Source organism: Dermochelys coriacea, chromosome 3 (genome assembly GCF_009764565.3).
Source record: "Dermochelys coriacea isolate rDerCor1 chromosome 3, rDerCor1.pri.v4, whole genome shotgun sequence".
NCBI classification, from domain to species: domain Eukaryota; kingdom Metazoa; phylum Chordata; order Testudines; family Dermochelyidae; genus Dermochelys; species Dermochelys coriacea.
The window spans coordinates 76,049,977-76,074,040 of record NC_050070.1 but is presented as its reverse complement, the minus strand read 5'-3'; the positions used below and the strand labels follow the sequence as shown (position 1 = coordinate 76,074,040).

Below are 24,064 nucleotides of genomic sequence, written 5' to 3'. Positions count from 1 at the left end.
CCATTGCACATGTATATTGCCAAATTCTGCCAGCAGAGGCATACACTCATCTCCTTTTATCTTTGCTGGGAATTGTTTGTGTGTGTGTGTGTGTGTGGGCGGGCAGAATTTGGCCCAGGGCTTTTTAACAGCAAATTAAAGCTGGTGTAAAGCTGGTGTTTGAAAATCACTTGAAGGTATAGTTGTTTTGATGAGTTGAGAATTTGATTGACATTAACACTCTTTGAGCGAGTTTCAGAGTAGTAGCCGTGTTAGTCTGTATTTGCAAAAAGAAAAGGAGGACTTGTGGCACCTTAGAGACTAACAAATTTATTTAAGCATAAGCTTTTGTGAGCTACAGCTCACTTCATCGGATACATTCAGTGGAAAATACAGTGGGGAGATTTATATACATACACAGAGAACATGAAACAATGGGTATTACCATACACACGGTAAGGAGAGTGATCACTTAAAATGAGCTATTACCAGCAGCAACCACACATCACACAACAGAACCACTAACCCAGGAACCTTGCAACAAAGCCCATTGCCAACTGTGTCCACATATCTATTCAGGGAACACCATCATAGGGCCTAATCACATCAGCCACACTATCAGAGGCTCGTTCACCTGCGCATCTACCAATGTGATATATGCCATCATGTGCCAGCAATGCCCCTCTGCCATGTACATTGGTCAAACTGGACAGTCTCTACGTAAAAGAATAAATGGACACAAATCAGATGTCAAGAATTATAACATTCAAAAACCAATCAGAGAACACTTCAGTCTCTCCGGTCACTCGATTACAGACCTGAGAGTGGCTATTCTTCAACAAAAAACTTCAAAAACAGACTCCAACGAGAGACTGCTGAATTGGAATTAATTTGCAAACTGGATACAATTAACTTAGGCTTGAATAGAGACTGGGAGTGGATGGGTCATTACACAAAATAAAACTAATTCCCCCTCTCCCCCACTGTTCCTCAGACCTTCTTGTCAACTGCTGGAAATGGCCCACCTTGATTATCACCACAAAAGGTTTTCTTCCTTCCCCCCACTCTCCCTACCTGCTGGTAATAGCTCATCTTAAGTGATCACTCTCCTTACAGTGTGTATGGTAATACCCATTGTTTCATGTTCTCTGTGTATGTATATAAATCTCCCCACTGTATTTTCCACTGAATGCATCTGATGAAGTGAGCTGTAGCTCACGAAAGCTTATGCTCAAATAAATTTGTTAGTCTCTAAGGTGCCACAAGTACTCCTTTTCTTTTTGAGCGAGCTGTTTGCTAACAAGTTATAACTATTATTTGGTTGGCATTCAAACTGGTTGAGCTGCTGGTGAGACATGGGTTTGTACTATCAGAAGTGATGGTGTAGGACTGGTTTGTTGCAGCAGGTGGACCTTTAGTGACAAAAGTGAACCAAATTAGTGACCACTTTAAAAGTTTTTTGTTTTTTTCCTTCAAAAGAGCTAGTCTACTCCACTCATCTGTGCTCCCTTCTCCAACCCCCGCCCCCAAGAAATACTGTTCAGCTGACTGCTTGATAGAGCAGTAGTGATACTCTGTATTAGAAAAGAAGAATTTTAGTTCCTTAATCTTATCCTTTTCCACTGTCCTCTAATCTTTCCTCTGTTTCATACATGTATGGTAAAGTTAAAGGGGTAAAGCTTGATTCAGAGTTAGCTCATGCATAGCTGTGTAGGATGAAATCCTGTTGGAGCATGGTTGATGTACGAGGAATTTATTAAATGGATATCTTCTATTTGTTAACAATGCTTTCTCCACTCTTAATTCTGTTTTTCATAACACCTTTTCCAGCTCTTTGCTAGCTTCAGCTACATCATTCTTTCTCTGAGATTCACAGTGAAATTCATAGAGTTTAAGGCCAGAAGAGACCATTAGGTCATCTAATTTAACCTGTATATTGCAGGATACTAAATTTCACCCCTGTAGCGAGCCCAATAACTTGTGTGTGACTAAAGCATATTTTCCAGAAATGTACCCAGTCTTGATTTTTAAACATCAAGAATCCACCACTTCCCTTTGTAGTTTGTTCCAGTGATTAATCCACCTCACTGTTAAAAATTGGTGCCTAATTTCTGACTTTTGAGCCCTTTAGTACACGGTATTTTCTCCCTGTAAAGGTACTTAAGCTGTGTAATCAAGTCACCTTTCAATCTTTTTGATCTTTTTAAGTCTCTCGCTGGTATTTTCTGCAGCCCTCAAATCATTTTTATGGCTCTTTTCTGCACCGTCTACAATTGTACAACATTCTTTTAAAAATGTGGCCACTACAATTGTATGCAGTATTCCAATTTCATTCTCATCAATGTCCCTACTTCTACTCACTGCTCCCCTGTTTATACATTGAAGGATCGCATTAGCCCTTTTTGCCATACCATCGCATTGGGAATGCATGCTATTTATTATTAATTATTATTGTTATTATTTGAATGATGATCGTGTCTAGGAGCTCCAGTCATGGAACAGGACCCGATTGTATTAGGCGCTGTACAAACAGAGAACAAAGATGGTTCTTGCCCCAAAAGTTTATAATCTAAGTATAAGACAAGAAACAACAGATGGATACAGACTGACCAACAAGGAAGTAAAAGGAAACAGAGAGAATATTGGCTGGCATAGTAAGCTGTGGTTTCAGCACACCAGCTATTCTAACCCATAAATCCTTTTCAGAGACTCTGCTTTCAGGATACAGACCCCATTCTGTAGGTATAGTCTGCATTCCTTGTACCTCGGAGGGTGACCACCTTTTCAAAAGGCAAAAGCGGGATACATGCAGGAGCCTCGCCCTTTGGGGCCACATCCCTGCTCCTCCTCATCCCCGATGCCCTGCTCCTCCTCCTCTTCCCCAAGACCTCACCCTCTGCTTCTCCTCTTCCCCCTGGGGTCCTGCCCTCTTACCAGGCCAGAAGCCTGAGCTGGGCTGTGGTAAGAGCTGCCCAGGGAGCCCAGGCCGCTCTGGGGAGCCCTGAACCCTTCACCTGCTCTGAGCTATGATAATTCCTTGTAACTAGTAGGGCCTTGTGATGGGGAGGGGGGGCGGCAGCTAAGGCCCACCTCAACTCCCCCTGCAGGAAGAGGCTGGCACTGCCCCTGACTTTGGGCAGCCGCAGAGCAGCGCCACAGGTAATCCGGGACAATCATTGTCCTGGAGTCATTCAGCCCGGGACCGGGACTTGAACTCTGTATTTCAGGACTGTCCTGCCTAATGTGGTACAGGTGATTACCATAGTACCTAGATATACAACTTTTCATTTGTCTGTATTAAAACATATTTTGTTTGAATGGGCCCAAGTGATCCACATCACTCTGTATGACTGCCCTGTCCTCATCATTATTTACCACTCCTCCAATCTTTGTCATCTACAGATTTTATCAACAGTGATTTTATATTTAATTCCAGGTCATTGATTAAAATATTGAATAGCATTGGACTTAATCCCAGTCCCTGCAGAACCCCACTAGAAATACCCCTCTTCAGTAATGATTTCCCTTTGATGACTACTTTTTGAGATCTGCCAGTTAGCTAGTGCTTAATCCGCTTAACGTTTGTTTTCTTGATATTAGATAATGCCAATTTGTAATCAGAATGTCAGGTAGTACTAAGCCCAATGCCTTACAGTAGTTTAAACTAATTTTATATAACTATTACTCTATCTACATATCTATATTGATATAAGTATGTAACTATATTAGGTAACTTTATTGCAGTTATCTTTAGCAACCAAACTTGTAATCTCATCAAAGAATGAAATCAGGGCTATTTTTCATAAACCCTGTTGACGAGCATTAATTATATTCATATCTTTTTATTCTTTTTCAGTTGAATCCCACATCAGCTTTTCTATTGTTTTGCCTGGGATATATGTTAGCCTATCTAGCATCTAGTTACCTGGATCATCCTGTTTGCCTTTTTTGAATATTGGCACATTATTAGCACTCTTCCACTCTTATGGAATTTTCCTGGTATTCCAATATTTATTAAAAATTAGCATCAGCAGTCTAAAGATCTTCTCACCTAGCTCTTTTAGGATACTTGGGTGCAAGGTTATCTAGGGCCTGCTAATTTTAAAACTTTTATCCCTAATAAAGATTGTCTAACATCCTCTCCACTAGAGATTTGTGGAAAAAGGGAATTCTGTTTTGCAGAGGATTTCAGTATTTTGAAATTTGGTTTAATCCTGATTGGGAAAATTGGTTTCATTCCCTGCCTGAGTTCCATCAGAACTTTGGCGAAATTAGACTGTTTCTGGAAAAGTTCCAATTTTGTTGCATAGGCAAATTCTGACAAAGGATTGTTTTGCTAGTGTTGTGCTGACCAGCTCTACTCCTTAACTGATAATGGCCTGGAAGTTTCTTCATCATTGTCATATGATATTAGTATATCATCCTCCTTCTTTTGAAATACAGAACAAAAATATTTATTGAGCACTTCTGCCTTTTCTGTGTCATTATTAACAATCTTACCCTTTCCATATAGCAATGGATCTATACCATTGTTAGGATTTCTTATGTTCCTAATATACTTAACTCCTTTTTATTGTCCTTTGCCCTGTCAGCCCTGGATTTTACCTGTTGTTTTTAGCTTCCCTTATAATTGTTCTGCACCCTATAACTTCTGATTTATATTGATGCTATCTTTCTTCCCTTTTCCCCATTTGTTATATTTTGCTTTTTTTATTTCTAGTTGCAGCCTTCACTTTGCCACTGAACTAGGATGGGCTTGTAGCCAAAGTTGTCCTCTTTCTTGATTTTGGAATTATGGCTTTTTGGCCATCTGATAAACTCTTCTTAAAGAGCTCCCAGTCTTCATTCACATTTCTGTCTAAATTGTTCTCCCAGTCAATTTTGCCAATGATTTTCCTTTAGAAGCATCATGAGTGTGTGTATTTCTGGTTGGAACTGTCCTCTTTTTGCCCATATTGAATGCAATCAGGCCATCATCACTGGTTCCTAGGCAATCGCCAACTTCAAATCCAGTGATTAATTTATCATAAAGAAGTCCAAAATAGTTACCTTATGTCGGATACTTTTGGTGTTAGAAAAATTATCATCCACAATTTTTCCTACTGGCTATGTGAGATCTCTATCATATATCTCCCAAACTGTGCTTTTCGGGGTGTAGTAATGGCAATATTACTTCTTTCCAAAGAATGTGTTTAGAGGAGATCTTAGCAGATGTGTGTTTAGTACTTCTGTGGGACTAGCACTAATTGGAAAATCAAGTGATCAACAGGGATCTCCTACAATATTCTGCATTCCTTCCAACAGCTGGACCACTATGTAAAGATACTTTTGGCCTTATTTGCAGAGATGCACAGCTCCAGCAGCTGATATTGAAGACAACTGTGCACTTCTGAAAATCAGGCCACATGTAAATTAAATTAATAAGTAAATTAGAATTGGTTGAACAATCCATTTTGAATTTAGCTCTTGTTGGGTAACTAATCAGTTGTAAACTCATCCCAACTTTCTGGGAATTAATTCATTATTTGTAAGTAGAGGAAAGATGGGTCAGTGGCTAGCCGAGGATTTGGGAGAGTATCATCGGGCTCTTTGTTTGTGAACTAGTTGATAGGATTCATTTATTTTTTCTAAAATGGCTTTAATTTGTTTAGCAGTTTTGTGGTTTTATAAAATAAAGCAGTGTCTCCTTCTACTTCCTCCAGTTTCAAAATGTTGTTGGGTCATTCTCTGCAATGGAATGGCTTTACTTTCCACATTGTCTTGTCATATAGCTGAGAATGATCCATTTTATAATATGCCTAGGCGCAGTGTGCTGAATTAAGTGCTAGTCCTTATTTCCTAGTGTATATAGATTGAAATCAGACCCATAATCAAGCAATAAGACTTTACAGACACTTCTCCTAGCTTATTATTGCAGCTCTCGGGTAATGTAATAAGTAAGGCATCAGACCGAAGTACATGTGAATAGCTGCTTGAGAAGCACAATAATCCTTGGAAGTGCAGTGTCAAATATCTTGTTGTAAAAGTTTATTTATAAATAAAAATGAGGCAAAATGAATTTATAAATAAAAACCAGTCAGAGCTTGCCATTATGATGACATCTGGGTAGTCAATTAGAAAACTCTGTTTATAATCTAATCTTCTCCTTCTAAAACTGGTTGATCACCTTTTTTGTTTGTTTCATTAAAATGTCAGTTTAACAGCATGATAGCAGAACACGGTGAATGTTTTCAGGACACTGGCAGTCTGCATGAAATTTGTATACTTAATAATGAACAGAGTGTGACCCTGGATGCCTGTGGCAGCCCTCACTGAAAATACCAAGGTCAGGGCAGGCTGCAAAAGTGAGAGCAGATATTCCCAAAACTGGTGGTTAACACTGAAGTTAAACTCACCAACGAGACACAAACTGTACCTCTGATCCCCCACACTGGTTATCAAGAAGCAAAAAAAAAAAAAGAAGAAGAAGAAGAAGAAAGAAATTACACCCCCCCCTTTATTGCATTCCAGTTCTCGGGCTCCCAATCATCACATAGGTCCAGTACAGTGAGAAGTTATTGAAAAACTTTGCTCACTATACACAATGTTCTTCTGACCCCAAAGAGTCAGCCACGTTACCAGGTCAATATTAGTTTTGATCTTATCCAAAATACCACGCTGCCAGCCAATTGTTTAGTGTCTCAAACTAAAGGTTTAACATTAAAAAAAAAAAGAAAGAACAAGAAGAGAGTTGTTAAATGATAAAGCACGCGGATACATACAGAGACTTCACAGTCTATGTATCAGGTTCTTAGCAGTATTGGTGATTTTGCTGGCTTGAAAGTCTCTCTGAAATACATCCACAGCCTGGATGGGTCTGTCAGCTTTTTGTTCAGACCTTCAGTTTGTCGCAAAGTTACTCCAGCGGTAAGAAGCAGGAATGAAGATGAAATGGAGATGATGCAGCTGCCCTTTATATTCCTTTTGCCATGTGGCTTGTACTTCCTGTGTCCCAAACACAAGTTTCACAGCACATGGCATGGAAAAACCTCAGAGTTCTCTGCTCACACGCTACCACATGCCTTGCAGATTCATAAGGTGTGGTCCCTGGTCTTTCAATGGGTTCACTGTACAGCTAATCACCCATCAAACAAACTAGGTAGTGCTGATGCCAACCTGCTTAGGGGGGCACCCAGAAACACAGCACAAGTTTGGAAACACAGATATACCCTACATATCTATAACTCACAATACAAAGGTTTCAGAGTAGCAGCCGTGTTAGTCTGTATTCGCAAAAAGAAAAGGAGTACTTGTGGCACCTTAGAGACTAACAAATTTATTTGAGCATAAGCTTTCGTGAGCTACAGCTCACTTCATCGGATGCATTTAAATGTGAATGAAGTGAGCTGTAGCTCACGAAAGCTTATGCTCAAATAAATTTGTTAGTCTCTAAGGTGCCACAAGTACTCCTTTTCTTTTCACAATACAAAGGTGATACAAACATATAAACAAGATTATATTATTTAGTGAATTGTAACTTTTCCATGAATACCTTACATGGTATATCTGGTAAAATTCATTGCACTTTTATAATATTGGTATCAACAATATCATAATGTGTCTCCCATATTCCATACAGTGTCACACAGAGAAACACAGAAATTTACATAGTACAATATAACATGACCCGATATAACGTGCGTTCGCATACAATGCGGTAAAGCTCCGACACGCTGCTCTGAGCAGTGTGTTAAGGGTGCTGGGCTGGGCCAGGGCCGAGGAGTTGGATAAGGGGCAGAGGGTCTCGGGAGCAGTCAGGGGCTCCCCTCCCCAGGGTCTGGGAGACAGGAGCTGTGGGGGGGCGCTTTTGGGGGCCCCGCAGTCCCAGAGTAGTCTGGGGGATTAGCAGGGGGCCGGGAGCAGCCTGCTCTGCTTCCCTCACCCCAACCCGAGCCCCAGCCATGTTGCTCGGGGGAGGGAGCTTGGGGGAAGGGATCCCCCCGCACTCACCGGCAGTGGCGGAAGTGGAGCAGCCCAGCTCCAGCCTGCTCCACTCCGCCAGCTCCCAGCCGCGGCGCTCCGCTTCCCGCCACAGGTGAATACGGGGGGCATCCCTTCCCCAAACTCCCCACACTCACCGGTGGCAGGAAGTGGAGTGCCGCGGCTGGGAGGTGGCAGAGTGGAGTGGGCTGGGGCCATGTTGCTCCGCTTCCCGCTGCTGCCGGTGAGTGCCTATCGGGGCGAGAAGTGTGGATAGGGGTTGGAGCAGTCCGGGGACAGGGAGAAGGGGAATTGGGTAGGGGGTGGAGTCCTGGGGCTGATTAGGGATGGGGATCTCTGGAGGGGGCAGTCCGGGAATAAGGAACCGGGGGGGCCAAAGCAAGTTTGATATAACACGGTCTCACCTATAACGGGTTTCAGAGTAGCAGCCGTGTTAGTCTGTATTTGCAAAAAGAAAAGGAGTACTTGTGGCACCTTAGAGACTAACAAATTTATTAGAGCATAAGCTTTCGTGAGCTACAGCTCACTTCATTGGATGCATTTGGTGGAAAAAACAGAGGAGAGATTTATATACACACATTTATTAGAGCATAAGCTTTCGTGAGCTACAGCTCACTTCATCGGTGAGATTTTTTGTCTCCCGAGGACCATGTTATATCGGGATAGAGGTGTAGTTAAAGAGCAACATAAAATACTTCATTGGAATGGTCTAATATCACTGGGTCAAACTTTGCCCCCCCCCTTTGTCTTGTTGAATAGTACCTTGCTCCCAAGGTGTTACTCCCACTAATTTTAATGCAATTATTTGTGGCCCTCGTCAATGATAGGGTGTCAGAATCTGGCCCTTTGTCTTTACAAAATGATTCTCCCTGTGATTGACAAACCCTATTTGGGCTTAATTTTTTCTGATGATCCAAGTGTCATTCAGGCACTACAGCACTGGGAGCCATATAAGCATGTAGACAGATAAATAGCACTGCTGCAAGAGTTCTCCTTCGTGTGTGGATATTTTGACATAATCACCTGGGCTGGGATTTTTAAAGGTGCATGTTGGAGTTAGATGTCCAACTCCCTGGAAATTCAATGGCAGCTGCTGGGTACCTAACTCCTGGCCTGCCACAGGTACTGCTACCATGGGGCTCCGGCGGTAATTTAAAGGGCCCGGGGCTCCCAGCTACCGCAGTCGGAGCCCTGGGCCCTTTAAATCCTGATTTAAAGGGCCGGGGGATTTAAAGGCCCCTGCCCCATCCGGTTGAGGCCTCACCACCCCTGCTCAGGACCCCAGCCCTATGTACCAGTAAGTCCCTTAAGTTACTTTCACCCCTGAGCATAACGCCATGGCATGATAGGGGTGCAATTGCCCTGACCCTTACAATTCAATAAAAAGCTCTTCTGGATTTCCCACCTATCTTCTCCCTTCCATGAGTTTTCCCATAGGATGGGGCAATTGGTTCTTGGTTCTTAATTAGAAAAACCCAGAGCAACAGTAGGAGGATTCAAGTTCTGTCTAAATCCTAATGCAATCCTAGTGGCTGCTTATCTTGAGTTGATTTGGAGACTGTTACAGATCAGATTACTTTGGAGCCCCTTTTGCACCATGACAAATACACACTGGAGCAACAATATTTATTTTTAGCTCCAAAAATAGTTTCCATAAAGGAATAACTTGGCAGCTGTCCAGTCTCTCTATGTGGAAGGGGTGGAAATATTTACCTTGCTTGGTTTGAAGCTGAGCTTTATTCCTCACCTGGTGGTGGCAGAATAATATTGCTATGTTCTGAAGCAAACTTTAACATGTATATGGTATCAGTAAGTGCATGCATAGAATAGTGTAGAAGTAGAATTTTATATAGCACCTTTCATACTCAAGATATCCTAGAAGGCATGGCAAAACAGCAGATTAGTAAACATAACAGTTCATGCTTAACTTTGGACACCAAGGACCAGATCGTTAATGGTGTAAATCAACAGCAAGAGATCTATTTACACCACATTAAGATGTGGGCTAGGAGATTTTTAGTCAATTTTTCTTATCAGAATTTTCTTCTGCAGTTTTCAAAAAGTACTACTAAGATCTTCTACTGCCACACAGATTACTGCCAGAGATGCTACCTTTACAAGAAAGGTGGTGTAGTTTGTACTCTGCTCTATTGTCTATATGTCTTAGGTATTTAAATGGCCCACATTATCAAACTATTTTAGCACTGAACTTTAATGAATATATCCTCACAAAACCCTGGGAAAAATAAGGAAATAATATTAGTCCCATTTTACAGATAGGGAACTGAAGCATAGAGAGATCAATGGTGGGATCCACACAGGGACTTCAGTAGGTTTCTGTGATTTCTTTTACAATTGCAAATGAGCAAGAGATTTTAATGAATCTGTTAATTGGCAACCCAGCTGTTCTCAGCTAACAGTTTACCACAGACATCATGGCCAAGGTGGATTCTGAGTAGGCACTTGAGGGAAGACAGGGCACTGGCTTTGAGTCAGCACAGGGAGCGCATTTAATGCTTACGTGGCAACAGTGAAGTAAGTGCACTGGTGAGTGTGGGAGGTGAGCACTCTGAGAGATGCAGTTTAAATTACCTTTGTGGGGCAGGATGGTCTCTCCTTTTATTGCACTTGTCCTAATCCCTGTGGAGAATTCTGTTTCTCTTCTTTTTAATTATCTAAAATCTTAAAAGAGAAGTTCTCAGGGAAATTCTGATGGTCAAGAATCAGGTTTCTTGCCATCTCTTGGGGCTAGATTGTGAATTAGGTACAGCTCAGAGCAAGGAGTCCTGTGAAAGTGTTGCCACCCCACGAGGGGCCCAAAGAGGTATGCCTACAATATAATTTGATGCTAGCTTATACCAGTAGTCTATGTCTACACTGCTAGCTAGGGGTTGTGATGCTGAGCTCACTCACACAGGCTTATGCTAGCTTGATGAAAGCTAGTGTGAATATACATTGTAGTGTAGCTGTGATAGCATGGGCAATGCTAGCATGGCTCAGCCGTGCCAAATATGTATTCGCGGGGTTCAGGTGGGTTTGCACTTGGCACGCCTATGCTGTGCTGCAGCTGTTTGCGCGACTGTGGCTACACTATTTCATACCTATGCTAGGTCTCAGTGAGCTAGTCTGAGTGTGTGTACATGAACTGTGAATTGCCCCTGAGCTTGTAGTGTAGATGGGGCCTCAGTGATGACTTGCCTCATGGCTCTGCTATAATGAAGGCATGTTGGGAGGGTCTGCGTACGCCTGAATCCAGAGTCCAAGTAACCCATGCAGAAGTGTCAGGGACTGTTTTTACTCCCCTTTAATCCCTTCCTCGGGCATGTAGTCCTAGTCACAGTCTTGTTTGCATTTGTTTTTAGGAATCTGAGAACAAAATTTCAGAAGAATGAGGTTGGGAACCCCCTTTCTCTTCTCACATGTCTGGTATTATGCTTTAACTGTCTGAAGAGTTCCACTGAGATTTTCTGTCTGCCCTCCCTCCCCTCGCAGCTAGGAGTGCTGCAGGTGTGAGAGGAGGCCACTGGCAGGAGAGTAGGTGAATGTAACAGTCACTACCTTCCCTGGCTGTAACAACATCACCATGCAGCAAGGTGGATTGATTTAAATCATGGTGATTTAAAGGATGATTTAAGCCAGCAATCAGGAAATCTTGATTTAACTCATCTTGTTTTGCATTTGTACTTTTGTTATTTTCCTAAAGAAAGGTTGATTCTCATTGATCTGTAACAATTAAAACATGTTGATTTGCAACTAAATATAGCTTTTAGACTAAATTTGGTACTCTCTTTGTTAACCATGAGGATGCACTATATCTGTACATATTTACTTAATATATTATATAGCTTAACACACATTCATTCAGATTCTTAATTTTTGCATCTTTATCGTGTTAGAAAATAGTTAATGATGCATTTCTTATTTACTGGATGATGATGAAATTTTTACTTGTGACTTGTGTCAAGCTGCATTTGGACAGAAATTGGAATTAAATTAATAATGTGCAAAACCAAAATTTAATAGTTTTATTAATTAAATAACTACCTTAAATGTGCTGGATACTTAAGAAAAAATAGGTAATTTTATCACAATATGATTTGCATTTAAAACTAACTGATTTAGTAAACAAAGCAAAGCAAGTATTATCTATAGTTACTGAATTGAACTGATTGTATGAGGTTTCAGGCTTTGTCTACACTAGCACTTCTGTTGGTAAAACTTTTGTCAGTCAGGGATGTGAAAAACCACACACAAAAGTTTCACCGACAAAAGCAGGGGACGCTCTCCCACCAACATAGCTACCACCGCTTGTTAAGGGTGGTTTAATTGTGCCGAAGGGAGAGCTCTCTCCCACCAAAATAGAGCAGCTACACGGGAGACCTTAAAGCAGCGCAGCTGTGGCAGTACATCTGTTCCACTGTAAGGTTTGTAGTACAGACAAAGCCTTAGAATTACTAGATCTCATCCTCTCACATCTAGTTTTTATTCATAGATTGGAAGAAGAAAACAAGCTTTCCTGGTTTTTCAACTCCCTGTTGTTTTCTTACATTTGAATGAACTCGTCATTGAACTGAACTGGTTGAATAAATTGAAATGAAGAAAATATTCACTCTGCCCCTGCAGAAGAGGCTACTGTTGTAAAAAGCTGGCTTAGCACGTCAGCAACACTGGCTGCTGGGTGCTTAGCCAGTGACTCACTAATTCACTGATATGACTTTCTTTAAAACTTCAGCAGCAAACATGATTGGCTTAATATTATTTTTTATTTAAATGATTTTAATACATTATGGTAAGCTTAGACCTTAAGAGAGGCTGTCATAATTTCAAATTTAATTTTAAATAGATTTATTTTTGAAAATAAAAATATGTTTAAGTGAACATAATCAATTTTAAATTAATAAATTCTGATATTTTTAAAAAATATTATTTTTAAAAATAATAGATTTTTAAAAATCCACTCCAAAATGCAGTGTTACTTCCCAGCATAACACTGTTCTGGACTTGAGTGTGAAGCACAATTAAATTGTGTTAAATTTCTCGCAGCAGGTAAAACGGGATTTTAGCTCAGAGTATGTAACTGTGGTGTTGGGAACAACTTTTGAGATTTGTACAAGATGGTTCAAGACTAGACACAATATAACTACCACAAAGACATTTGCTGCATTTCCTGCTGCCAGAGGGATTGTTTACCTGATAGTTCTATTTAGACAATGGACTTATGTAGTAGCTGGTCTTTTCACAGGGAAAAAGTGTTCAATTTTAATATTCTGTTTGACTTCGTAGAGGAAGTTGTCATTCTCGGTTATTCACAAAGCTGCATTGCTACGATGTAGGATGCTTGAGTAGTAGACTGTGTAGTATTTTGGAATAGACTGCATTGTATTACTGTACAGCTTTGCTTGAAGTTGTTTAATAAACCTAAAGCTAGTAACCCCAACAAACCAGAGCAGTGTAAACCAAACCGAGGAAGACTATCACTGAGAAGTGGGATAAATAGATTTGGATGATTCAGATCCATACAGTATTGGCTGTGCCTTTCCTGATGATGAATCTGAATTGCTTTTCAAAAGAATCTTCTGTCATACCTTACTGTGTGATGATTTTTTTTCCCCACCAAATGCATCCGATGAAGTGAGCTGTAGCTCACGAAAGCTTATGCTCTAATAAATTTGTTAGTCTCTAAGGTGCCACAAGTCCTCCTTTTCTTTTTGCGAATACAGACTAACACGGCTGCTACTCTGAAACCTGTGTGATGATTATAATTATTTATTTGTATTGTAGCGCCTAGGAGCCCCAGTCATAGACCAGGATCTTTTGTGCTAGGCACTGTACAAACAGAACGAAAAGACAGTTCTGCCCTGCAGACCTTACAGTCCAAAGAATGTGACTTTTACATGTGACTGACATTTCAGTTCCATAAAGAAATGTATGACAAAATGCCATTACTTAAGGCTAGTTCTTGCTAGTTAGGTACAGCCTGGGGAAGAGAGCAGAGCATTACAGCACCCCCCCCCAGCAGTCCACATAGAACTGCTCCTTAGTGGCTTGGGTGAAATGACTTAGTGATCTCAGTTTCATTTCTAATGAACTAGTGTCCCCATCACAGTGTTGCACCATCGTTGGCAATCTCAGCAGAAGGGCCAAGTGACTGAGTGGGACTGAGAATAAAATAACCTATTACTCCCTCTGGGTTTGAGGTCCAGATCGTAGGGTATTTCAGGGACAGTGTAGGGAAGCTTCTCTGCTCCTTCCCATGTTGTGCCTGGTCTGTGGATAAGCAGAAGAATTCAGACACCAGGACTGTCATTCTGGTACCCTTCACAAGCAGCTTAAATTGCTGTAAAACTGTGGCTGAAATGGGGAGGTGGTTCTGAGATCTAACAGTACTGGTTAGAGCTGGGCATTGTGTGAGTAGGCATTTTGCAAACTTCCTCACCGATCCAGGGGCATGCACTAGCCTTGAACTGTGACACACTTAACTATTCCAGCACTAGGCCTCTTTTGAGCAGAAGTTGCCAATCATACCAAATGGGGTGATGGTTTGGATTTGGACAAATATTAAGTAAGTACTCAGTTGAAGTCACACATTCTCATTTTCACTTGTAATCTGAGGAAGGACCTGAAACCAGATCTCCACTGGTGAAAGACTAGTGCAGATACCCATGGGCTGCCAGCTCCTTTCAGCAAATATGTTAATCACAGGCCAGCTTTGATTTTTCCTAACAGGAGGAAATCATACATTCAACCACTACTGGTTGAGAATGCCCTGAATGCAGCGAAATCAACTCAGTGTGTATTCTCTGCATGCCATGGTAGATTCTGCTGCTCAGTGCATAGGGCATGGCAGAAAGAAGGGGAGCAGAAGGGTTGGTGGTTCTGTAACACTATAGATCAATTAGCCAACTGACTTGCACAGGATTACATAGCAGTAATGGAGTCCATCCCTGGGAACCTTCTCTGTGCCCAGGCCAAAATTTGGCCCACATGCAGTTGCTAAAGCATAGATCCCAGAACCGGATATTTTTGGGGAGCGTATGGGTTGCCAGTCAAATTGTTTCAGTAAGACACATGTTAAAAGATGCAATCTATAGTTATAGTTGGGAGAGGTACCTGCACATCCATAACTGTTCACCATTTTACCATTTACAGGTGACAAGAAGTACATCATGGGACCAAAGCTTTCCACTCTCGATGCCACTGTCTTTGGGCACCTGGCTCAAGCAATGTGGACATTACCAGGGACTAGACCTGAGAGACTAATTAAAGGTAAAACAATCTTAGAGATTTGGACATCTCTTTTGGTAGCATTCTCTGCTTGTAGGCCTAGGGCAGGCTTTCAGGGGGATCTCATTATAATATGCAGGAGAACACTGTCAGGATCATATGACATTTGAAGACAGAATGAGCCTAGAAGTTCAGCTAGAGTGTCCTGTCTTTTGATGTACTCTGTACTTTTGATGTTTTTCTATCCAAAGGTGCCTTCATTTCCCCCCATGAAATTCTTCACATTAGTTGCTCTTATTGCTGTACTTGGTAGCTTACACACTACAGCACTCTGTTTAAATAAATTTGGCCTTTGCTCTGTTAATTAATTAATGTTCGCAAAGTGTTTGATAATGAAATCACTTTGGGCTAGATGATGCCTCACTTGCTTACACTGAGTAGTATCATACTCTGCAAGTAGTCCCGGTGAAATCAGAACCTTAATGGCTACTGCAGATACAGGGAGAGGAAGGAGCCCATCTTCACTTTTGGATCCCAAGGTAAGTTTGCAGAATTAGCAGTTAGAAAAAAAACCCACCCTTTTACTGGTAAGCTGAGCACATTTGATCTGGAGTCATAGATGCATGATAAATATGAAGGTTCTCCCCGAGCCATTGATGAAAAACACTGTATATAAGAGCTGGGTATTGTTGTTGTTATATGCTTCTCTTCTATGACTTTGATCTCTGAAGGATCTCAGACAAAATCTTAGGGGACCCATGAATTTCAAGAATTAGCCTTATGTTGATTGAAACCCATCTGTCCTACCAAAATAATCAGATGGACACTCCCATCCCCTACAATACAGTACTCTCCAGGCTGACTCCCCCTAACCAGACAGCTGCTCATGCTATGAAATACTGCACACACGTGTTTTTCCTGGATGTACTGTTATGTTTTGTCCTTCATTGAGCTTTTTATAATATCTTCATAAATGTATAAGAAAAATACTTTCATTCCATCCTTCCATCCCTAATGTGTATAATACCTAAGGGTGTGCTACAGTGACCATGTAAAAATTCTGTATGTCAAATGCCAAATTTATCTTGCAAACAGTACTGCCATCTTGTGGTCCAAAACCAAAATTTGCCTCCAATTGCACAATATTCTTTTAATAAGTACATAGAATATGTATGGCCAAACTCTGTCTTTGGATGCCAGGTTTGTACAAAATGCATAACAATTTTATTGTGACAAATTTATAAAATCAGTAATCTTTTTCCTTTGAGTCACATTCATGAAGATTAATTCTAATTGCTTAACTTTATAGCTACGCTTATACATAATCCTTTCATTTTGATCCTGCTTACCGCAGGTACGTTAATCAAGTCACAACCATTTGCATTTTTCATTTGACTGAACTTGTAAACAGTACCGTTACTATGTTTGATCGCAACTTAGCCTTTTGGAAAGAGGTCTCTAATGCCTCCCTGGAAACAAGCCAGGAAGATTTCTTTTAAGACCACTCCTGTGAATTTTCTTTGCAGTAAACGTTGTCACAGGATTAATGATTAGGAATATTTACACTGGCTTATTTTACTGTGTTGCAGGTGAACTGATTAACCTTGCTATGTACTGTGAAAGAATAAGGAGGAAATTCTGGCCAGAGTGGCACCAGGACGACGATAACACCTTGTACGAATCTGAGGAAAGTAGTGAAGCTAGCAAGACTCACACCCCATTGCAGGACTTCAGCTTTTATTCAAGGACAGAAACATTTGATGAGGAGGGGACAGAGAACAGTATTTCCCAAACCCCTGACACAGATTATACTGGACACTCGCTCTTTGATTCTGATGTGGACATGGATGACTATACAGATCACGCACAATGCAAGTGATGTATCCAAGCACCTCTCCATTTGTGTCAGAAATGCCACTTCTTGGGACCAGTCCAACTTTCCCATGTTCATGCCAGTGTGGAAGAGATCATTGTGCTTGACACATTTCACATGCTACCTGGACTATTTCAGCCTTATTTCATTTTGTAAATCCATTCAGATGGAGCCTACGTTAAACAATTAGAACAAGGCAAACAAGAGATCCAGAGGATAGGAGGATTTTAGGCCTACATATTGCTCCCACTGAAAACAGATTCCAAAATCATGCAAGCAAACCTACCACAGGTGGAGCAGAGAGGTCATGAGAGCTGCTGTGTGTTGAGTTTCTCATCTTCACAGCAAGGGGTTGACAGAAAGGGAAAAGTGTTTATTGGAATTCCCCTCTCCCTTCCTGGTAAGCAGTGACTGCACTGTATTAATGCAACAGGATGCCAGGGCAACTTTACTCAACAGCTTCTTGCACTCTGGGTGTGTACGTTACGTGTGAGTGTGTATAGGAGAGGAGCAGGGGTTTGGTCTCCAGTGCACAGACTGTCAATCAATAAAGGCAAGAAGAAAATGTGCTCATGCAAAAAGCAACATTTTATAATTCCTATTCTGTACAATAGCTTGAAATCTTTCAGTTTTATAACTTTTTTAGTTGAAAGGGAGACTTCAGAGTATTTTAAATTATTACCTAATAATCCCTCAGAAGATTGTTTAGGAGTTTTGGCTAAACCCCATCTCAGGTATATATATACTCCTGCCCATCCAAATTCCCCTTGCAGTTTCGATTATGTCAAGTGTTCTTTCCATTTCCCACTGAAAACTGTTGTGTGGTATTGTTAGATACTGTTAAGTTAAACACTTAGAGTGCACCACCCCAGAGTCAACTACATTGCAGTGCTGGACACTTCAGTCTCTCTAGTTTTTGTGTATCAGTTGGCAAAGTTTGCGAAGCACTTTGGAGTGCTGCCGAGTATAAGGTACTATGTAAATTCAAGATACCAGATCCTCAGAAGTGCCAGAGCAGAACTCAACATGCCTTAGGGGGAAGGCTAGGTAGGTCAACTATATTGGGTCTAGGGCTCCTGACACACTCCCTATAACCAGGTGGGTGGGAGTGTGTAGAAGGGAACTTGCTGGCTATGCCAGTTCTGTAGCCTGTGTGGATTTCCCCATGCCAGACTGGATGCTGACACTGATTGACTGATTTCAAGCAGAGAAAAAGCATATGAGGAATTAAAGTATGTCAAGGTGTTTGTAAATATATTTAAGAAAAATCAGATTTTGGGTCCACTAACCTTGACGGTGTCCTTTAAAATGTTTTAAGCATGACTTTCATGGTTTAGGAAAAAAGTTGTTACATGAACAAGACCGCTTTGCAACATTATTAGTCATGCAGCTGATAAATAACTTGTTCCTGTATCTTGTATTCTGGGAAGCTAAGGGTAAAAGGGGCAGTTGAGGACTCTTCTCATGATTGTTATTGCTTCTCCTAATACTGAGAATTCAAAATAAATGGAGGAGTTTCCCAAAGCTTTAAAAGAAATTCATCTTTTGGGGATCTTTTCACTAATTGTGAAGACCCCTTCTAGCTCGGAGTCCTTTGATTGTTCCGGGGAATCACAGAGCCAGCTGTGGATCTGGAATATGAGAGTCACAGTTCACATGTGGAGATCCACAACCAGCCGGGTGGTTGCTCCTTGAGTTTAGGTGGGAACAGCTATTATGAAGACAGCTGATGGCTTGCGTAGTGTGGGATGCATAGTTTTGTGTTTGTTTCTTAAAATAGGCAGACATTCCTTTGAAGTCATGAGTCTGTCAAACATTTCCAATCTCATGGATGAGTACTATTCATGAAGTGAATTGGAGCTATAGTTGACTTGCAGATGATGGAGAGGAAGGTGCAATCCAATCATTTATGAACTTTGTCAGCAAACTAAGCACAAAACACAGGACACAAAGGGTAAAGCCTTGGGACTAAAAGGACAGACATGATTGGTCAGAAATGCCTTTGAAACCCCACAGATCATTCAACCCAGGTGTTACCTGAAGAAATTCAGATGTTGAAATCTGACCAAAAGAATCACATTTGACAGGGGAATTTTGTTCTTTAAAAACGTCAGATGTGACCCTTGTTTATATCGGTTTTGTTTGTTTTGTTTATATATTGATTTAACTTTCAAAGCTCTTTATTTGAAGTCGGTGGTTTTTTCAACTTTTTGATGTCAGGAGCTTGAGTTTCAGGTCTGGAGTCCGCTGCTGAAAATGGATGTGTCACAGCAATAAGCTACTGTAGCTAAAAGATTAACCTGAGTTATAAGGCACTTGCATCTTCCCCAGTTGCAGAGGCTGACAAATCTGCTTGTGACTGTGGTCCATCATAAAGGGAAAGGACCCAATCTAACCAGAATTCTAAAGGTTAACTTTCCCCCTCTAAATTTATGGGGTCTGATTCTGATCCCACATTGCTGTAAACAGCAGTAACCACTGAGATGAGTGAAGTTAGACTGATGTAAAAGCAGTGAGAGAGCAGCATTCTGTCCATCATGTTCGTAGGTATCCAAATTCTTTCTAATTCCAGACCTCAAGCCTATCTGAACAGATTCTCCCTTATAACTATGATATATTGTCTACCTTGAAACAGTACTAGACTCATTTTCACTCAGAATGGCAAATAAAAACCTAGTTAGAGGATATGATTATTGGTGTCTTCCCATCTCTGGGGAGAGTGAAAAATAAAAGCACTCTGGAGCCTTTCGCTACAAATGACTAGATTGCTAACAAGGTTCCCTGCCCCTACTGTTGTGCATTCTCATGCATTTTGATGCTTCCATACATACACCTTGGAGAGAGGTGGCTAGAGCAAAATCATTAAAAATCTGTGTCATGTCTTGTGACAAACACTTGCTGGAGGTGGCTTTTAGATATTAGAAACCTCACACAACAGCAGGAATGGGAGAGGGAAGGGGATTGAATTTAGATGGCCTATTCTGGGTATCTCCAATACTTAGAATTCTGTATTACAGAGACAGGCAAACAGCGTGGGGAGAAAACTCGTATTCATGTGAGTAAAACTTACTTATGCAAGTTTTCCCATTGAAGTCACAGACACAGTGCCCCCAGTTAGAACAGTGTAAACTTGGAACACCTCCCTGGATTGAAACTGGTCTAATAATATAGGGCAATATTTAGACCAATGGTCTGCTGTATCAAGAGGTTCATGTGAAATCAATAGGACCACTTGAATAAAAATTGCTACTCTTAGAATTGCAGATTTAGTCCCTAAAGAAGGAGGAAGTGTACTTTAGATAGAAGTATCTCCCATTGAAATTTAAGTTGGAAAAATAAGTTGTGCAACAGTCACTTTATGAGCTAAGATTTTTATTTTTATTCTGAATATCCACAAATTTTCCAGTGAAGGTTTAACTTGAAACTAACAAGCGCAGTAACACATTTTGTCTTAGGAAAGTAACATTTAAAAAAAATTTGTAAGGATCCAAAGAGACTACAAATGCAGCAGTCCTTGTCAGTATCAGCTGCAATTTTCTAGCTGCACTGATTTGTCTATATATTGATCAGTTGTGTGAATGGATTTACAACACATGCCAGGCCTTTTGTTTCTTAGGAGCAACTCAGGTTTTTAAAGGAGGAAGTTAGTAACATTTTCCTCATCATGGGTACCGTGGAAAAGTGTGCATTTTTGTGTTGCTTACAGTATTGTTTTGATTTAAAATGTAGAAGAAATTGCAGAAACAATGTATGTATGTTAAATATACATGTACGTTGTATTTTCAAGGCATAACAGGACATTTTTACCCTAATTTAACCTGTCCAGAAACAAATATTTCCTGCTGTTTTTCCTGCTAGAGCTGGTCAAAAAATATTTTGTTCACACTTTTTTTCAGTGGAAAATGCTTTGGCTAAAACAAATGCCTCTTCACAATAAATACATAAAAATAGTTTTGGTTCAAATCTTTAGTTTTTTGACAAACAAATTAGAAATTAAACATTGCATTTTTACTTTCCTGCTTCTTTTTACAATGGCAAAAAAGTGAGAGAAAAAGGCCCCCCACCCCCTGAAATTTTTTTGGAAATTTTTGAATTTTTTTGTCAGAAATGCAAAATTTTCATTTCCTTCAAATTGTTTCATGGAAAATACCTACCTCTTTTGACCAGCTCTCTGATGAAATATATTGAGTTGAAAACTGTCAAAGGGGCATTCCATTCCTCCTCCCCTTCTGTGTTATATACAGTTAATCTCCATTCTGTCACCTGATTTATTATCCTTGCCCTCACTATTACCAGTGACTCTTGTTCTTTCGCTGAGGAAGCCTGGCTAAGATTCTCTGTGGAGTCTCTCAGCAAAAAGACACATGGAATGAGTCTAAGGGCCTTCAAGTCACTCTGGAAACAGTCACTATCTTGCAGGATCAGACACTACATGCACTGCCTGCATAGCAGTCACAGTCCATGCTGGCTCAGTGCAAGAGATTGGCCCTGGGAATCTCTAGGTCTGTAATGTAGGATACTGAAACTGGGGCATCCAGGGTATTCTTTACTAGAGGAGTATAATGGATTAGAATTTTGGATTACTCATTAATGTATCAGTATCTGAATTTGATTGTGGCACAGATTGTGCCCCCTCCCTCTCGGTCCATATATGGAAGAATCCTCCATACGTCAATCTCCCCTTTTCTTTACAGAAAGGAGGCTCACGTAGGTGCCTCTCTTGCTCCACCCATCCCTTCCCTCGCTGCTGTAGAAGGATCTTTATGCTGCGTGGGCTCTGCACAGGAGGAGGGGGTGGAATTGTGTGGCATTTACTTCCCCAGCTCTTACCATGAAAAAAAACCATCTGAGCCTCTGATCTCATACTGTTTGATGTGAGTTAACTCCATTGACTTCTCTGGAGTCACTCCTGATTTATACCGTTTAAGTAAAATCTGAATCTGGCTCTTTATTTTGTTAAAAGTCAGAGCATTTCCCCCCACTCAATTTTGTTTTTTAATAATATTGCCGTCCAACTGTTAATTATTGTTTTAAGTTTGTTTTTATAAAACCCTCTGGGGATGATGAATACATATTCATAGATTCATAGATTCTAAGGTCAGAAGGGACCATTCTGATCATCTAGTCCGACCTGCTGCACAGTGCAGGCCACAGAATCTCACCCACCCACTCCTATGAAAAACCTCACCCATGTCTGAGCTATTGAAGTCCTTAAATCCTGGTTTAAAGACTTCAAGGAGCAGAGAAGCCTCCCTCAAGTCAACCATGCCCCATGCTACAGAGGAAGGCAAAAAACCTCCAGGACCTCTCCAATCTGCCCTGGAGGAAAATTCCTTCCCGACCCCAAATATGGCGATCAGCTAAACCCTGAGCATATGGGCAAGATTCACCAGCCACATACTGCAGAAATATTTTTAGCCCCTTTTCCCATTTGGCAAATGGTGACTTGCATCTTACGTTTTGCTTGTTTTTTATTTAACAGCAATTGCAACTTCATATTGTGTAGCACCTTGTCATGCTGAAGTGGATTTGTTTATAACCATTAGCACCATCAGCAACATCAGCAGAGCTCACTGCTTCTGACTACAGTTAATAGAGGAATCATACGCTGTTGGTTTTAGAAGTCCTACAAAAATCTCATGGATGTTGTGCTAGATTTAAAAAACAAATCAAATGATATTTAAAAATTGGAGGACTGTCCCCATCCAATTATAACACTGTAGGTCATGCATTTTGATCTTTAAAACCTTGACAATGTCCCCTTGAATCCATTTTCTCTTTGAAAAATATTGCCTGAAATATTTTTAGCAACAGTCGAGACACAAATTTCCTTTTGTCAGTGAGGTCTGCTCAAGTAATCATGACAGTTTCCTGCTATTTCCATTGAAAGGATTTTATGTGTTAAGTAATAAACCTTACAAAATGTTGCCTGGGGGAAAAACGTGTTATGTGGAAAAATCTATGCGGGGTGCACAGCAAATGAAATTCTGTGGAAAGGGATGGACTAAAGTGGATCTTGACCTTAGATGTTGAAATAATAATAATCGGAGTCCTTTGATTTTTGACACTAGAGCTACTCTCAATGTAAGAAGAAAAATAGTTATACATGCGTGTAACACTATGGATTTGGCATGAGTACCCCATGGATATGTTTTGTATTCAGCAAATTATGCTCATTAAATGCAAAATTATGTTGCATACCCCAGTTTGGGAGGTGGAAACAGATGTGCATAATACAGCAATGAGTCACACATATGTATATTGGTGACTGCAGTTAAGAGGAATGTCAAGGTAGCTCTATCTAATCATTCATAACATCTCATAGACAAAGTTGACTATGTAGACCTTTGAAGGGCCCAGTTACAGTATGTATAGTGTCCAGTAGCTTTGTAGTACCATAAACTGCAGGTATTCTTTAGAGCTAAATAGACAAAGAAGTTATTTCTTTTGATAGGTATTAACTATTATGTGAGGAGGTTATTGGGCTGTCCTTCCACAAAGGTCTCTATTTGTTCTGGAGAACTGTCAGTGTGTTTATTAAAGGATGTTAGACCTGGTAGGAGACTTTTGGAAATAGTTTTGGTACAGACAGCCTCACATGGAATTTAATTTTAGACTTATCAGTGAGCCTGGTGCTGTAAGATACTCTGTGCCTTCAATTCCAGGTACAGATGGAGTTGACTGTGAGAGCAGGGGCTGGACTCACTGACCCAGGGGGTCCCTTCCAGTCCTATATGTCCTGAGTTCCTATCCTCCTATGTTCCAGATTAAATCAGTATGATCTGAAGGCACCCTCTATACCTCACAGGATCAGGCCCATGTGTGGGTGGGATGGAAGAACTGCTCATTCTGGTCTTTATTTCTTTACCTTAGAGGAGAGACACATGCAAAACTAATCAGCTCTGACTCGGCAATTTTGAGGACTCCTTACTTTGATGGTCATCATGGAGGGCCTCTCTTTCATTCCTTTTCTGTAGTCAGTAACATAAAGTGCTTCTTATTTGCATA

The 24,064-nt window shown here is 40.7% G+C and overlaps 1 protein-coding gene across 1 annotated transcript in view; it reads left to right on the top strand.

Annotated features, from left to right (window-relative positions):
- Positions 1 to 22,158, top strand: part of FAXC (failed axon connections homolog, metaxin like GST domain containing) — a 43,929-nt gene extending 21,771 nt beyond the window's left edge. Inside the window, exons 5-6 of the mRNA XM_038393595.2 lie at positions 15,109 to 15,225; positions 16,773 to 22,158. Of these exons, the coding sequence (XP_038249523.2) occupies positions 15,109 to 15,225; positions 16,773 to 17,062 (407 nt within the window). The 3' untranslated portion in view covers positions 17,063 to 22,158. The remainder of the gene's footprint in view (positions 1 to 15,108; positions 15,226 to 16,772) is intronic.
- The last annotated feature ends 1,906 nt before the right edge of the window (positions 22,159 to 24,064 follow it).